The sequence below is a fragment of the Acartia tonsa genome, chromosome 4, assembly GCF_053477335.1.
Source record: "Acartia tonsa isolate MP-2025a chromosome 4, ASM5347733v1, whole genome shotgun sequence".
Classification (NCBI taxonomy): domain Eukaryota; kingdom Metazoa; phylum Arthropoda; class Copepoda; order Calanoida; family Acartiidae; genus Acartia; species Acartia tonsa.
Genome location: NC_137263.1, coordinates 44,842,165 through 44,860,204, shown reverse-complemented (window position 1 = coordinate 44,860,204; position 18,040 = coordinate 44,842,165). Strand labels below are relative to the sequence as shown.

At 33.8% G+C, this 18,040-nt stretch overlaps 1 protein-coding gene across 2 annotated transcripts in view; it reads left to right on the top strand.

Annotated features, from left to right (window-relative positions):
- Positions 1–18,040, top strand: part of LOC145317397 (uncharacterized) — a 143,960-nt gene that overhangs the window by 31,473 nt on the left and 94,447 nt on the right. For both annotated transcript variants that reach the window (XM_080158460.1, XM_080158459.1), the window contains exons 6-8: positions 6,372–6,544; positions 13,526–14,218; positions 14,643–15,339. In XM_080158460.1, coding sequence (XP_080014586.1) covers positions 6,372–6,544; positions 13,526–14,218; positions 14,643–15,339 — 1,563 coding nt within the window. The remainder of the gene's footprint in view (positions 1–6,371; positions 6,545–13,525; positions 14,219–14,642; positions 15,340–18,040) is intronic.

The following is an 18,040-nucleotide window of genomic DNA, read 5'->3' as shown; positions in this document are numbered from 1 at the left end:
TGTATTTCTTTACAGGTTAGGTTGGGTTAAGATATACAAATAAACCCTCCGCAGGGGTTAGGCATTAAAAACCTATGAGATAGTTTAAAATAGGTTAGATTAGGGAAAGTTTCCACTCCGACGTTTGGGACTCCTGCGTTTTTCCTAGGACCGTTATTTTGTCTGGTAATTACTACGGCAATCCTTCATTTTGGCAGAGCTTAAAATTTAAAAATAATTGTAATTGGTTTTAACCTAAAACTGTTTCTTACTTTACTGTACAATATTCTATTGTTCGATTTTTATCAAAGAATGTTAGTTTGTTATTGCTGCGCTGCTTATGGACATAAATAATTCTCAATGTTTTGTATTTGTTCATGTTCGTCATATATGATCAAAACAAGAATGATAACATTCATGAAACCTACATAGTTTTTTTTAATCAAGAGATTTTTGGGAGTGGGTTTTAATCCTCCTCTCCCATAACTTGAATTATTCCCTAATAAGAATTTTATCCTCCCCCCATCACACAAAAAAAAGCTGAAAAATATATTTTAAAATTTGTCCCTCTCCTTTTACAATTTAATACAGTTATTTAAGGATGATTGGTTTTATTTAAACATTTTAAAGTTCATGGTCATAAAATTTTAAATACATACAATTGATTTTTTTTCAACAGGTTAAAATAGATTCAAGCAACAGCAAGATAATCTTTGATTTTAAGGGGTATGTAGATTTACATACATCCCCAATTAAGATTAATAAAATTTCCCCTTCTGTAGATTAATATTGATGGTTTTTAAGTTTGAACACTGATAGTTTGAACTAACCAATTCAGAATCTAGAAAAGTTCCAAAGCCAACGAATAAGAAAAGATGTTTGTAAAAAACTTTGGGTACCAGTATAATTTGCAGTCCATTGACTCCACCCACTCTGATGAAAATAGAACAGTAAACTGTAATATTTAAGAATAACAATAGAAGGACGCTATTTTATCCTCTTATTAGAAAAAGGGTTTGCTAGGAAAGTTTTACCCCTCCAAAAAAAACCTTATTTTGTAAAAACCTTTTATTTATTTTTACTCCTTTAAATTAAGGGACGCCTAAAACCCCCAAAAAATGCACTAAAAGTTTTAAAATAAAGATACATAATGTTTTAAATTACCAAGTGCTTTGAATATTTGAGTAAAAAATTATACTTTTTAAAATTTCAAAAATTATAGGATCATTACCTATTATCTTTCAGGCATATATTTGAGTTATAGAAAAAAAACTTTTTTGAGATATTTTAGGACTTTTTTATTTAGATTTTTTTAATAAATCGTCTTTTTTGTACTATCGAAGCTTCTCTATAATTCATTTCTATCCATACGTCCTTTACAGCTTTAAACTTTTGGAGCATGTTTAGGATATAGGTATACTTCATTGAATATACAAATTTATATATCCACTCAAAAGGCATAATGGGATAAGACAATGGAGATAAATTGGTTTATATTAGAGATTTTCAGATCTAGTAACTGTCTTATTTTTTGTATTGAGAATGGTTTCATAAATAATGCTTTCATGTCGTTAATGCTAAATCGTTGTTGATTTTCTCGACAATAGCATATCAGCCATGACCATATGTATACATGTAACCTATCTCAACAACGACTATTTTGATCAGTGGAAAAGTTGGTGGCAAAATTTTATTTCTTGTAATGACGTATCCCCGCCCCCCTGTGAATTTTGACATACTTGGTGTAAAGATAACATTATTAAAGCGAAGCTTTTATATATTTAGGGGGAACACAGTAATAGTGTCTGACTGATTATGACGTAACAAAAAAAATAGCCAATGAGAGGCCACTATAAATTTTACCATTGGTCAATAACGGCCTCTCATTGGCTAATTTTTTTTGTTACGTCATAATCAGTCAGACACTATTACTGTGTTCTTTAGGGGCTCTGCTTCATTCCACTAAAAGTCTCCAATTCTATTTGATATTTCTATATTAAGATGAAATAAGTCTCTGAAGAGTAATAGCTCTATATTTGTGGTCTAAATATAAGTTCAAGTATTTTAGGGCTTAAATAATTTTAGCATTTTGCAATATTATGTCTAATGAATCTAATGAAAACAGACAAACAACCCATTCATTTCACGACCTTTCTCTGTAGGTCATAAATTTGAATGTTATCAATAAGTTAAGCCTGTTTTTGGACCCAGATTTTCACCCCGCTTACACTTTTAACTTGACGAGACTAGCAAAACAACAACTTTTGAACCCCTTTTAGTGTCAAGACTCGAACCCATGACAACAACCGGACGTGTCGTGAGTGACCCATTTTTTAATATTCAACACTAAGCTTCGCCTCTATTACTGGTGTTATCCTTGTTATTTGGGAGTATCTATTATGGTGTGTAATGAGTACTTGAAACGCCCTATTTGCGTACTACCGTAGGCTTAAAATAATAGTTGTAGAAAGTCTAGATGAACAATCCCTTATAAGGACCAATGGTAGCAAAGTTTAGGAACAATTCGGCCTTATTATATTATAAAGTCCATACAAAAGGGCAGCTTTTTTAAATTTCATTCATTTAATAAGTCACATATAAACAGTTGAATTTCTTAGTGTAAAAAAATGCTCGGGGAAATTTTATTTTCTACAAATATGGTCCGTTTACTGATTGGCTATCTAGGATAATACATCTATCCTTCCAATATTATAATAACCAATAATTTTACTAAGATTTAAGGTATATAGCATCTAAAAGAATATTATTATTCCATCGTGCTGTTATCATATCAACATAATACTGTAGTCATAATGTCATTAGAATGACGTCATATGAATAATATGTCAGCAATTTTACTTTGTCGACATTAATATTGCCTTAGAATAACAACTTGTCGATAATATTTCAACTATTACCTCTTATATGAAATGCTATTTTATATATTCTTAATTCCCTTTCCCTTAATATTTATCAACTAGTGTTATCAATATTACTTGAAGATAGATTCTACCCGTGTATTTATTTAATCTTTTAATGCCATATCCTTTAATTCACTGATAAAATTTCAACACCCCACCCAGAACACACATATGCAATATGCACACGAACACAAATTCGCGCGCGCACGCTTGTCTTCACTTGAAGTCCTTAAATTTAGCCAAAAATAATTTAGTGTATATGCATATCTTTAATGCAAATTAGGACGATGTCAGTCTAACCGTATGTCTGTCTGACCGTCCGTTTTTTTGTCTTTCTTTTCTTTTTTTCATTCGTTTGTCTCTCCGTCCGTCCGTCCAACCATATGTCTAGCCGTCTTTCCGTCCGTTTGTCCATCTGTCCGAAAATAGAGCTATATGTATTTTTTTTTCAACAAGGACTACAACATTACGAAAGTAGGGCACTAAAGCTTAAACATCACTCTTAATAATTGAATATTTACAGGGTTTATCCCAAAAAAGATTCATATATAAAAATAAGGAAGACAACATCCATAAAAGTGAAGCTCTGAAACTGTAGGACAAACGGACATAAACACTTGTATAATGTCAGAACTGAATAATCAGAATGCGAATGTATAAGCAAAATTGTAAGTAAATTTGTTGAAAAACTGCTTGATACAGGATAATGATTATGGACATACTTACATTTTTAGGACTTGATTATAGAGTTGCTTCGCTTATAATATTGTACTTTGTTGTCCCAGGAATCAGTATACCAAAAATCAGACCAATCGGATAATTAGGTCACATACAAATTTGTTGTTAAAAATGTAAAAAAATCAACATGTTTAAAATGGACGTACGGACATTCTGGTAATGATTATAGAGTTGCTACGCTTTCTAACTCGTACCTAACTATTACAGGAATCACCATGCAAAATTTGAAATCGATAAGACAATTCTAACATGTCTAAATTAACGAAAAAAGCTATCCGTGACGGACGGACGGACGGACCGACCCTAATTATAGAAAAGCTTCGCTTTTAATAAAGCACAATAAATAATTATTAGGTAGTGATAAATAGACTTGAGGATGCTACTAAACATAGAGAAGCTTCGCCAATGGAAATGATAAAATAATATTTTAATGAAAATCAGATTTTGTTCCAAATGATTTGAACCACCCAAGGACATTGACCAACGTTACAGTCTGATAACTTCCAGCAGCGTAGCTGCATTTTTACTTGTGTTTGTCCGTCCGTCCGACTGACTGTCTGTTTGTCATTAAAATTTGTTCAGTTTGTCTTTGTTGTTTCTTACTGCATGCTTACTAGATATATACCAATAATAAAGAACAAATTTATCCCTTCTGTAGATTAAAATTATATTTGGTTAATTTTAAACATTGATTAATTATTCGAGGTTTAACAAAAGTATAACAAATTTTGAAGCTAACAAATTAGATATCTTTTAAAATCGAAATATATCATATATGCAATATATCAAAAAATATGTTTTGATTATTATTGCTGTGCTAGTTATTCGCAAAATTGTCCTTGTTACTGTAACAAAAGCATTTTCATTTCTTAAAATTATTTAGATTGGATTTTTTTGTTTTCTTTTTACATTCTTCAAGTAATTTAACTTCAAGAATTAAAACTAAACTTAAAATAAAATAAAAATGAACAGTCCTTTTAATATCTACCTGTGTTCGTAATAATATGAAAAATGCAAAAATAAAAAAGAACATTCGTTTCAAAATTAGATATAAAACTACCTAAATTAAAAATTAGTTAATATTTCGGATTTTTATCAATATTGTACGTTTAAATTAGTGAATTTGGTAATTTGTGGAAACTACCATTTCAGTTTATTTACATTTATAAAAATTAACATGACAATTGATTTTAATGGAGAAATAGGCTCCAATTTTAATGTAACATTACTGAAATATGTTATTGATAGAAATGGCTCCAAACTACATATAGGAAAATCAGCTGTTAGCATATTATTCTTTTTAGTCATATACATTCAACCAACTCAAGCTGAATTAGAATTAAAATTATACGTAGATAAAAAGTGCGTTGTTATAGTGATGATTTTTATCTTATGTATAAATAACAAGATGTCTGCCTGTGAGTAGCGAAGGATCTTGCTAACCGCTGAACCGATATGGTTCTACTTCACAGTAGTACTTTCTAATAGGTCCAGGGGAGGTTTATAAAACTAACATTGAAATTGGAGGACTGAATTACCACCTCCTCCCCTTTCCACATCTACCTCTAGGGGCGTAACCCCTAATTTTATAAATGACTTGAAATAGCTGTGACATTAAGATCTCGTAAACGGCAATTAATTAATCGGTCTAGGGCAAGTTTTAAGCGAGGCTAGAGGCTAAGCCACTAATAAGTTATACACAGTCTAAATATAAATTAATCCTTTCCTTAAGTTTTAATAAAAATACATATAAATATATGTTTTTGATATAAATCTCTTGTGGTCTTTGTGGACCTCTTTTTTATTATTATCTGCGACTGTTTATGGGCTAAGACATTTCTCATTTCACACAGCATAACTAAGACACGCCTTAGGAGCTTGAAATAAGATTAGAATCTTTTACCACTATGATCAACATCTAATGCGGGTGGAGGGGTTAAGACCACAATAAACTAATTAGGATATTGTGATTTATATTCATATGTTCTACTGTGATGGATTTTTGTATGGTTTCCCTTACTTAGAAAGAGAGATAGAAGAGTTCAGTCTTATACTAAACTTATTAAGTTTCATATAGTTGGATATACTAGTTATATTATAGTAATTTTTCATTTTAATAACTTTTGAATTATCATAGAAATGTGAAATAAAGGCAAGTGCGATTGTTTACAATCTATTAAATTATTTGGCGATAAAAACGGTTTTACCGCCGTTTTTCGTAACACAGTTTTACGTCGTTTTTTTATAATTCTAATACAGTAAATCTTTTATTTCCGTGTAAGGTTTAAAATTGGCATTTCCGCCTTCCTTAAAGTTCATATTATAAAATAATTATGTCATTTTAACTTTCTAGTGCTTAAAAAATTAAGTTAAAAACATCTGTTAATTTCTAAAAAAAAATATCATAAAAATACTTTATATAGTACATACCTAATTTGTTTTATTTTATTATTAAGTGTTATTTAGTTCAAATTGGGGATGGGGAGGGGAGTTTGTTGCATTTCCTAATCAAATATCATAAAAAAATTGGATAGACATAAGTATAGCTTCTGAAGAAGATAGTCTATAGTTATCGTTATGTTTATTGTTTGTGTACTTGTCAACTACAAATCTGCGAAAATTCACATTTGCCGGATTTTTTCCCTGCTATTTCTTCCGAATTGTAGCAATAGAAATCATTAAGATCATAAAACCATAATATTTCTTGTTCTAAAATATTTTCTTTTTTTTCAGACTGGCGTACAAACCGGTTCCGAGAGTCGGCGGGAGTCTATGAAAAGAGCCCAAAGTGTGGAAGTACTGTCCATCCTGAGCGCTGCAGAAAAACCGGTTTTCACAGAGTCATTTCTGGAGCCATGCTCACGTGTACGACCGCCCAGTGTATCGCCTCCGCCTCTTCCGCCTAGGTACGTGCAGTTTTTGGTAGCACAGCTACTCTATATTTTAATTTGTTTGTTCTGCAATTGGAAAAATATTTGCAAATTGACAGGCATTGAATATCTAAGCTTCAGCTGTTTAAAAACAAAAAAAATGCGATGGTATTAAGACTTAGGCGGCTTTGGTTTCGGATTTTTGACAGCTATTTTCTGCGAATAAAGCCACAGATTTTTTAACTACTGGTGGTTTTTTTTTAGCTCTAAGATTTAGAAATGTGAAATTTAATTAGGGTGTGGGGGGTGCTGAGCCCTGGAAATTATTTCATTTTACCCTGTAATAAATATAATTGATTTGTATGGGTCATAAACCAGAAAAATTGATGACAGTTATTTTCTTTCAAATGATTTTTCTTTTATTTTAGTCGAAATGGTAGTTACCTAATTTTAAAGCTAAATAGCAATTTTTCAAAAATAAATTATATACTGGCTTTAAAAGTAAGCTAATATATAAAACAAATTAAATTTATTCAATTTCATGGTATTTATGAGCAAACTAAAGCCTCATAATTTAATTATTAGATTATTTATTCGGCATTTATTTACCATTCACGGGTGCAACCCTAGCATTTAGGGGCTAGTATTCGAAGGGGCAGGATTGGACCGAAAAGTAACATAAAACTATCATAAGACTCTAAAATAAATTATCCATAGAACTCATTAGGTTTAGTAGTTATTTAAATTTTGCTCTACATACAAAACCTTACTACTTTTTTATTATAGGTTTATTTAAAAAAAATACAGCTTTATAAAATTAGTAATCTATTGTTATTCTACAATAATGATTAACCCTAGAAATAGTATTAAACGTCCACTTTCAAGTTAATTATAACCACTGAGTGTAGAGTAGCAGGGATAAGGGATAGCTCATCGAAAGAATAATATAAATTGTTTTTAAAGAACGGCGAATTGCTTTTTTTATATGGTTTGTACTTAGTAGTAAGTTAAGTGTAAAGATTTTAAGTTTTTCCTTTAAATTCACGCTAACCACTGAACCAATTGAGTTTTCTATTTTAAGCAAGCTTTACTCAGCTCCCTTTCCCACCCTCTCAACGAATTAAGAGATTAATCCCTGTATTTCAGTGGACTTGCCTAATTTTAATTATGGAAATTGTTTATGAAAGACTTATCCCCTATCCCTGGCCAGAGTCCCTTGTCCTTTGATTGTGCAATAGGAGAAAGGAACAAGGACGATTACTTACAAAAGTAGCGAAGCTTGCGGTGTACATTTCCTGTTAATCATGCTATGGAATATGCTTGTGTGTGTGTTTGTTTGTTTGTATTTGTGTGTGTGTTTGTTTGTGTGTATTTGTTTGTGTGTGTGTGTGTGTGTGTGTTTGTGTGTGTGCATGATGGTTAACACTACTATTATTACGTTGAAGGACTAATTGATGTGGAAGGCAATATAAAGACGTACAGAAAAACACTGCAATAAAGTAGCTTCGCTACTTGAAAAAAGGTCTTGCGGTTGTAGGTAGGAGAGACTGTGCCAATTCGAACGTAAAATTGCATCCTATATAGAAACAAGAAGTAAATTCAACAATTTTCCTTTATATTCAATTTAGCCCCCCCCCTCTTCCCTCTATCACTCGCTAAACAGTGAAAATGTAGTATAATAGTTATTTCTCGCATAGTATTATAAACAGCTTTCCGCGGATATAGAATGTAGAATTATAAGATTAAAACTAGTTTTTTTAGCCCCGAGGTGCTGAAGGCACGGGCTAAAAAAACTGGTTTGAATCTTATTTACATTTTTATATTCATAGTAAGCTGGATATAATACGATGCTAGACATAGTTTTTTCGTATGGATAAGAACCGGTTCCTATCCACCGGATTTGAATGAATACGAGAAATAATCATATAGGATGTGGTAATGTCAGAAAAAAACATCCCCTCAGCCCCTCGTTATTGTTAAATATTTAGTATATTAGTGTAAAAAAGCAGAATTTAGTGTTTAAAAAGTTTGTTTTTCATTGTTTACATCCCTTTTGGAAGTGGGATAATTGGAAATAAATGAAAATAAAAAACACACAATAAAAATCAGAGAGGGATTGTATGGGTTCCAAATGAATCAAATGGGAAAGTGATGTTAATTGTAGAGAAGTTGGTTTCGCTATGCTGCTATACAAATTACATTTATTTACACACTGAGTACGCCGTTCTGAAATTATCTAAAAATTTTAAAGGGTTTCAAATAAATAATAACCACCATTTTTATAATTAGCAGTATGCATATGCCATGACTCCTATGAAGAAAAAAATAGCCTAAAAATACCTTAGGACGTCTGTAGAACTATCCGAAAATTAAAATCAATTCAGTGGCTAGCGAATTGAAACGATAATTCGGGTTTAAAAAAAAAGATTACATCTTTTTGAAGCAGAAATAAAAGAAAAGCAAATAGCTGTAGACTTTGGGTGGGTTTAGTTTTTAGTAGCGAAGCTACTCTATAATTCACTTTGTCCGTCCGTCCGTCCGTCAGTCAGTCCGTCAGTCAGTCCGTCAGTCAGTCCGTCAGTCAGTCCGTAACGCTATGGGGGAAATGGGATTTACTCAGCTCCTATAAAAGATAGAATGCTGAAATTTTTTGACAACATTCCCATGATTAAGGAGCACTATTGACTATAAAACATCGTCAACATTTTTAGCAGGTTTTAGGCTATTTTTATATTTTTCACATTTTCTCCATATCTTCAGTGTTTATGGTCCGATTTTCAAAATTTTTTCAGTTACAGATATCAAAATTAAATTTTCTGTTGTTTAAAGAAACAATCATGAAGGCCAGACTGCCTTTTAAGCAGGTTTTAGGCTATTTTTATATTTTTCACATTTTTCTTCATATCTTCAGTGTATGGTCCGATTTTCAAAATTTTTTCAGTTATAGATATCAAAATTAAATTTCCCGTCTTTTAAAGAAGACAACCATGACGGCAAGACTGCCTTTTCAGCAGGTTTTAGGCTATTTTTTTTATATTTTTAACATTTTTCTCCATATCTTCAGTGTTTATAGTCCGATTGTCAAAATTTTTTCAGTTGTAGATATCAAAATTAAATTTCCCGTCTTTAAAGGAAATAACCATGACGGCCAGACTGCCTTTTTGGCAGGTTTAGGCTATTTACAAATATATTTAACACTTTTTTCCATATCTTCAGTGTATATGGTCCAATTTTCCAAATTTTTAAAATTTTTAAGGATTTAAAAATAAATTTTTTTGTCGTTTTAAGAAAACAACCATGGCGGCCAGACTGCCTTTTATCAGGTTTTTAGCTATTTTTATATGTTTTACATATTTCTCAAGATCTTTGTTTATTTTGATCCAATTTTCAAACTTTTATTGGATATCAGTATCAAAATAATTTTTCCCATTGTTATGAGCATCTTTAATATAATTTACTTTGACCATCGTCATCATACAAAATAAAACAAGGTTTCATATTTATTTTATCCAATAAATCTATTTTTGATTTTAGTAGGTAAAAACCTTTTAAATCTACCTGTATGTATTCCCATCTACGATTTTTTGTGCTTCGCTACTTATGGATGTTGTCATCCTTGTTTGTATTATTTTTAAGGGGGGGGGGGAAGTTTTGCCACTTTCGCGTAATCCGTGATTATTAGGCTAGGTATTGATGTGAGACTATAGGTTTTTTGGGATAAAAGTTTACTTTTGGGTAGTATTTCACGTATATTTAATCATTTTTTGGATAGGTATCCAGGTTCAGGTGCTGCAGGCTGGAAGGTGGTTTCTGGACAGGTAAAAAAAATTTAAAATTTTTGTTTGAAGAGTTAGAGATCAAATTATTAAACAAAATATGCATCTTTATGGATGTTATTTCATATCAGAAGAAAAAATTAAAATCGGCCTCCAGGTTCAGGTGCTGCAGGCCTCCAGGTCAACTCTGGACAGGTAAAAAATCAAGTTTTTTATTTGAAGAGTTAGAGGTCAACTTATTAAACAGAATATGCATATTTTTAAATATTATTGACATATTTGAAGAAAAAATTAAAATCGGCCTCCAGGTTCAGGTGCTACAGGCCTCCAGGTCAACTCTGGACAGGTAAAAAAATAAAAATTTTTATTTGAGGAGTTAGAGGTCAACTTATAAAACAGAATATGCATCTTTTTTGATATTATTGACATATTTGAAGAAAACATTAAAATCAGCCTCCAGGTTCAGGTGCTGCTGGCCTCCAGGTCCACTCTGGACAGGTAAAAAATCAAATTTTTTATTTCAGGAGTTAGAGGTCAACTTATAAAACAGAATATGCATCTTTTTTGATATTATTGACATATTTGAAGAAAACATTAAAATCAGCCTCCAGGTTCAGGTGCTGCTGGCCTCCAGGTCCACTCTGGACAGGTAAAAAAATAAATTTTGTATTTAAAGAGTTAGAGGTCAACTTATAAAACAGAATATGTATATTTTTTTATAATATTGACATTTTTAAAGAAAAAATCTAAATCAGCCTCCAGGTTCAGGTGCTGCTGGCCTCCAGGTCCACTCTGGACAGGTAAATAATCAAATTTTTTATTTGAAGAGTTAGAGGACAACTTACAAAACAGAATATGCATCTTTTTTGATGTTATTGACATATTTGAAGAAAACATTAAAATCAGCCTCCAGGTTCAGGTGCTGCTGGCCTCCAGGTCCACTCTGGACAGGTAAAAAAATAAATTTTGTATTTAAAGAGTTAGAGGTCAACTTATAAAACAGAATATGTATATTTTTTTATAATATTGACATTTTTAAAGAAAAAATCTAAATCAGCCTCCAGGTTCAGGTGCTGCTGGCCTCCAGGTCCACTCTGGACAGGTAAATAATCAAATTTTTTATTTGAAGAGTTAGAGGACAACTTACAAAACAGAATATGCATCTTTTTTGATGTTATTGAAATATTTGAAGAAAAAATTAAAATCGGCCTCCAGGTTCAGGTGCTGCAGGCCTCTAGGTCCACTCCGGAAAGGTAAAAAATCAAATTTTTTATTTGAAGAGTTAGAGGTCAACTTATAAAACAGAATATGCATCTTTTTTGATATTATTTACATTTTTGAAGTAAACATAAAATCAGTCTCCAGGTTCAGGTGCTGCAGGCCTCCAGGTCCACTCTGGACATGTAAAAAATCAAATTTTTTATTTGAAGATTTAGAGGACAACTTACAAAACAGAAAATGCATCTTTTTTGATGTTATTGACATATTTGAAGAAAAAATTAAAATCGGCCTCCAGGTTCAGGTGCTGCAGGCCTCTAGGTCCACTCTGGAAAGGTAAAAAATCTAAAAATTTTATTTGAAGAGTTAGAGGTCAACTTATAAAACAGAATATGCTTCTTTTTTATATTACTGACATTTTTGAAGAAAAAATTAAAATCGGACTTCATGTTCAGATCCTGCAGGCCTCAAAAATTACCTTTCTGGATATTTATCTGGCCAACGGCCAACAGCGGTCACTGGGATCCATCAAAAAGTTTCAATGAATATGATAACTACTAGGTTTAAATAAAGAAATAGAATAGAAAGAATAGAAAAAAAGTAGGGGGGAAATCAAATAAATAGGAAATGTACCTGGAAATAGCCTCTAAAGTTCACATGGAAGCCTGCAGCACCTGAACCTGGACGCCGATTTTTTTTTTTCTTCAAATATACAAATAACATCTAAAAAGATGCTAATGTTGTTTTAATAACTGACCTCTAACTCTTTAAATAAGAAATTCCAATTTTTTACCTGTCCAGAGTGGACCTGAACCTGGTGGCCGATTTTAATCCTTTCTTGAAATATGTTAATAACATCCAAAAAAAATGTATATTCAGTTTTATTAGTTGACCTTTAACCTTTTGTACCTGTCCAGAGTGGACCTGGAGGCCCGAAGCACCTAAATCTGGAGGCAGGTTTTAATTTTTTCTTCAGATATGTCAAATTAGATTTTTTTTATTTTTTTTACCTGTCCAGAGTTGACCTGGAGGCCTGCAGCACCTGAACCTGGAGGCCGATTTTAATTTTTTCTTCAAGTATGTCAATTATATAAAAAAAAATATGCATATTCTGTTTTATAAGTTGACCTCTAACTCTTCAAATAAAAAATTTGATTTTTTACCTGTCCATAGTGGGCCTGGAGGCCTGCAGCACCTGAACCTGGAGGTCGATTTTATTTTTTTCTTTAAATATGTCAATGATATCAAATAAGATGCATATTCTGTTTTATAAGTTGACCTCTAACTCTTCAAATAAAAAACTTGTTTTTTTACCTGTCCATAGTGGACCTGGAGGCCGATTTTAATTTTTTCTTCAAATATGTCAATAATATTAAAATATGCATATTCTGTTATAGAAGTTGACCTCTAACTCTTCAAATAAAAAAACTTGTTTTTTACCTGTCCAGAGTGGACCTGGAGGCCTGCAGCACCTGAACCTGGAGGCCGATTTTAATTTTTTCTTCAAATATGTCAAAAATATCAAAAAATATACATATTCTGTTTCATAAGTTAACCTCTAACTCTTCAAATAAAAAACTTGTTTTTTTCCTGTCCAGAGTGGACCTGGAGGCCTGCAGCACCTGAACCTGGAGGCCGATTTTAATTTTTTCTTCTGATATGTCAATAATATCCATAAAGATGCATATTTTGTTTAATAATTTGATCTCTAACTCTTCAAACAAAAATTTTAAATTTTTTTTACCTGTCCAGAAACCACCTTCCAGCCTGCAGCACTTGAACCTGGAGACCTATCCAAAAAATGATTAAATATACGTGAAGTACTACCCAAAAGTAAACTTTTATCCCAAATAACCTATAGTCTCACATCAATACCTAGCCTAATAATCACGGATTACGCGAAAGTGGCAAAACTTCCCCCCCCCCTTAAATATAGCTTTTTGAAAAAATAGAAAATAAGTTTTTTTATTATCTGAAACAATATAAGTTAAAATGATTATATTCTTAATCACTTTTCTTGCAGGGACTCGAAAGTAGATCCTCCGCCACCGCCAGTGAACCACGTGCTCTCCTCCAACCCCGCCTTGGTCAATGAGAATATCCAGATCACGAGTGGAGTTGCGGCAGCCACCGGCTCACCTGTACTACCCGCCAAGAAGTCAGCTGCGCTGTTGGCCAAACAATCGGTGGCAGCCCTAAGGTCTTCCAAACCGACTGCAGCTTCTGTAATCGGCCGTCCCGGCCGGCACAGCGTAGCATTCGGTTCAGAGACAATTATTACCCCAGCCCCTACAAAGGCGCCACCTATGAAACCAGTGTCGGCGGGATTATTATTTGGCGTAAAAGAACGAGAATTGCCCGCCCCTGATACCGTTAGAGAAACCAGAAAGTTATTTGAAGCCAACAGCAATGGCGGCGCTAGATCACCGAGAAAGTTGTCTGGCGGCGGTGGTCTGACCAAGTCCAAGTCCACATCCAGCCTCTACACAAAGCCCGGCTCCCGTTCGAGCTCAGTCGAGGCGGCAAAGTCTCCGGCGCGCGGTTCGCCTGCACGTCGGCGTGGCGGCGTTATCAACGGCGCCAGCCCTCGCCGCACCAGTGAGAGTATGAGCAGTAGTGCGGCAACAATGTCGGCTGGGTTGGGCGGCAGACCGGCCAGTTTTATTGAAAACGAGTCTGTTCTCAGAAGGTCTTCTAACTATCCTTCTAAGTCAAGGTAATTATATATTAGCATCAAACACGGACAATTTTATTCCTAAGTAGATCAGCAAAAACAAACAATATTCAAAAGAAAACAACCACATTTTATTGTATTTAGGATGAATAAGGAAACAAATCTTTAGAGTGGGTTTACAAGTGCATCTAAAATACGATGAATCTGAATACGATGGGCAGACGGAAGGACAAACGGACATGCCCTAATTTTAAAGTAGCTGTGCTCATCAAATTGTCTTATCTCAAATGTTTTCCGCTTTGATTTTCATTTTTAAAATCGTTAAATGTCAAAATAGTGTATTTTATTCTATTTATTTAGTTAATATTAAACAGTTTAGAAAAGTACAGTTATTGTTGTTTTCATTGCTTTATCAGGCAAGTAATTACTTTATTTGCCATTGACTCAACCCTCTTTTTTTTTCTAGGGAATCCCCTACCGAAAGGCTGAAATCTTCTGGTGCCCGCAGCAGTGACAACCGCAAAGACCGTTCACACTTGCCCAGCGGCAATGTTAGCGGCGGTGGAGGCGGCTCGCGGATTGACCGTCCTGCCATACCAGTGAAACCCAGCCATTTGTCGCCGATCGTCGCCAACGGCTACAAACGGTCGCCCAGTGACCTGCGGCCCAAACTTAACTCAGTGACCAGCAAAGTGAACAATTCGCCGACCTCGCCCCTTATCGCCGAGGCCATGAACGGACTCATTACAGCGGCATCCGGCAAAAGTGTTAATTCCGCCGTCGGCGTCGGTAAAATGCCTGAGCTAAGTGAAGTTGAAAATGTACGTTTAAATCTACATCCAGTGGCTAGTAACAATAATACAAATAAAATACATTCAGAGAGTGGCTTGGCCTCAAAACGGGCCCCCAGCCCAACCCGCGGACATAATTCTGCCGGCGACAGTGATAACGGCGATTTTGAAGAGGAGGAAGGAGTGAAAAGAATATCCGCCGATTCTATAAAGAATATTCGGCGGGACGCCAACGTCATGAGTTTCCAGTTTACCGGTGCGACCTCGCCGAGCGGCGGTTTGTCGCATCTGCCTGGCGGGGCCGCGGCCCCAACAACCGCATTATCTAAAAAGACAGAGGAGTTCTCAGCCAGACAAAGTGATAGCAAAAAGGTAGGAATTTTTACCTAAGTCCTAATATAAGAGTTGCTACGCTACAAAAGAGAAAAACAGACTTTTATCTGCATAGACGTCCAAGGGGGGGGGGGTAATAGGGCGATTACCCCCCAAACTAAATTTACCCCCCCCCCCCCAACAGACTTCAGGGGGGGTAATTACCCCCCCCCCCCCAATCAAATTTTACCCCCGGGGAAAAAATTTTGGGGGGGTAAAAAATATTTCGCCATTTTACCCGCCCCAAATACGAATTACCCCCCCCCCCCTAAATTTTTTTACCCCCCCCCCCCCAAAAAAAAAAAAAGCTTGGACGTCTATGTTTATCTGCATTTTTCAAGATCTTTATCGGGAAGTAAGGCCTGCACTATAATTAATGTTGATAATTTGATGATAAATTAAAACTAATTGATAATATGTCAGCTTCATAACAATTTTGCATTAATCAAACTACAGTGAATTTTTCATCAAACACGCACACACACATACACAAAAACACACACAAAAGAAAAGGATGTCAAGTAAAAATTATTTTTAAATAATATCTTAAAGAAGTTTCACTTTGTGTATTTTTCAAAATGTGATTGTGAAAGCTTAGATTTTATAGATAATGGATAAAGAAGCTCACATATTAATTCCAAATTTCTGTGGATGGGGCAAGTACTTATCTTTAGTATATCAAATATAATTATAGGTTAATTTTTCATACTTAAAACGTCATAGCAAAAGTTACTTTTTCTTTAATTAGATAAAATAGATTTAATTAAAAATCATCAAATGATCAGCAAATAAACATTAATTGGAAAAACAATTAGCAACAAATTATTACCTAAGTTTAAAAAAAAAATATTTCATTTAATTTGAGACACACTGTGAAATCTATGAGTATGCACAGTTAAAATGTTATAGTTACAGGGGGGGGGGGGGGCAAATAGGTTAACACTGATAGGATGTCTTTACTCACATTATTCAACGTCATTTTCCTGTTATTTTGCCATGGACCACTCCCTCTCCCCAATCCCCCCCCCCCCACCCATCAACAAAAACACATCCTTCTTTTTTCACATCATACATTGTAAACTGTAAAACTATCAGAGCCTCATATTCTAAATGTGTAGGTATGTAATTCCAATAAAATGTCAGAAACCAATAAATTAATTGCTCTACAATTTTCAGGGAAGCGTCTAAACTATGTAGCAGTGTCCAAACTTTTAATAAGCCATAGTTTTGAATTTTGATCTATAATATAAGGGGCTCAATTTAGTACCATCATTGGAGATTTATATCAATTTATCGTTCATTGTCTTATTCCTTAAGATCTCTTTAAAATACAAGTATTTTAATTTTGGATAAGTTAAAAAAATTACATTATTTTACATAAATATAAGTGTCTCTAAGGGCTGTTTCTTTGGTTGCTAAAAAGACATTATAACAGAACATATGTAGCATATGCTGACCTGTTTCTGTGATATTAAACAACAGTTATTAGGTCTATAGAAACTACTCCTGGTGTGACAATGACTGAATGACTTACATTTACAGATTACTTTTAACAACATATTTTCATAATTCTGTATGTGGACTTTTATATTACAGTATGTCCAAAAAGTTCCTGTTTTGTTTGTGTGTATTTTTTAAAATTGCTGGGTGTCTTAAAAGTATATTACTAAGCTAAAAAAGGTTTCTTTTATTCTTTATAATTTAACTTTAAAAGTTTAATATTGTTTTGTCTATTGGGACCATCCATGAAAAGCGCAACTTGAACGGACCAGCGATTTTAGATTTTTCTTATTCAATTTTAGACAAAAAAGACCTTTCTGCTTTGTAATAAATTTAGACTAGTGTCTCCGCTCCTAGTATGGGGTTGACCCTACTCCCCCCCCCCCCCCCCCCCCTCCGAAACAAACAATTAAATAGACTAAAACCTAAAACCTGACCAGTGCAGTGTGAAGATAAATCTGTTTTTTTCCCCCGAGGAGCTACCTAACAGGATTGAAAATATTTGAAACATTTTTAGTGGACATCCGATATGAGAGTGCGTTTACCTATTTGTAAAGAGATTAAACATTGGGTCTAAGAACAAGTCCTTGTATTGTGTCACAGTGCATTGTCAGACTATTTATGCTTGAAATTGCGCTGTAATATTATGATGTTAAAGGACTTGAGTATCTTCATTGTGTCAGATTGTTAGACACTTAAAATCGGATGTTACATTGCGGAAGTGAAATTTGTATTTTCCGGGTTTTTACTGAAATCCGCGTGGAATCATTCTCTCCTCACCCAATTAATCTCTGGTTGGGAGCGAGCATGCTCTATAATTATGCTATCATACGGCTGTACGTCTGTCTGTATATTCCAATTAATCTCTGGTTGGGAGCGAGGATGCTCTATAATTATGCTTTCATACGGCTGTACGTCTGTCTGTATATTCCAATTAATCTCTGCTTATGATATCTAACTGCTGTTCGTCCGTCAGTCTCTAACAATTAATCTGTGTTTTGTAGCACTGTTACTCTATCATTATGCTTACTTATAGTTGCGGTTGTACGTCCATATCTCTACCAATTAATTTCTGTTTGATATTGGTGAAACTCAATAATTATCAGAATTCTGGAAGGCTTTCTTTATCCTATTATTATCTATTATATAAAGTAATAAGGTCTTTTTATTTGTCTATTCAGATTCCTCTAACCATTGAACC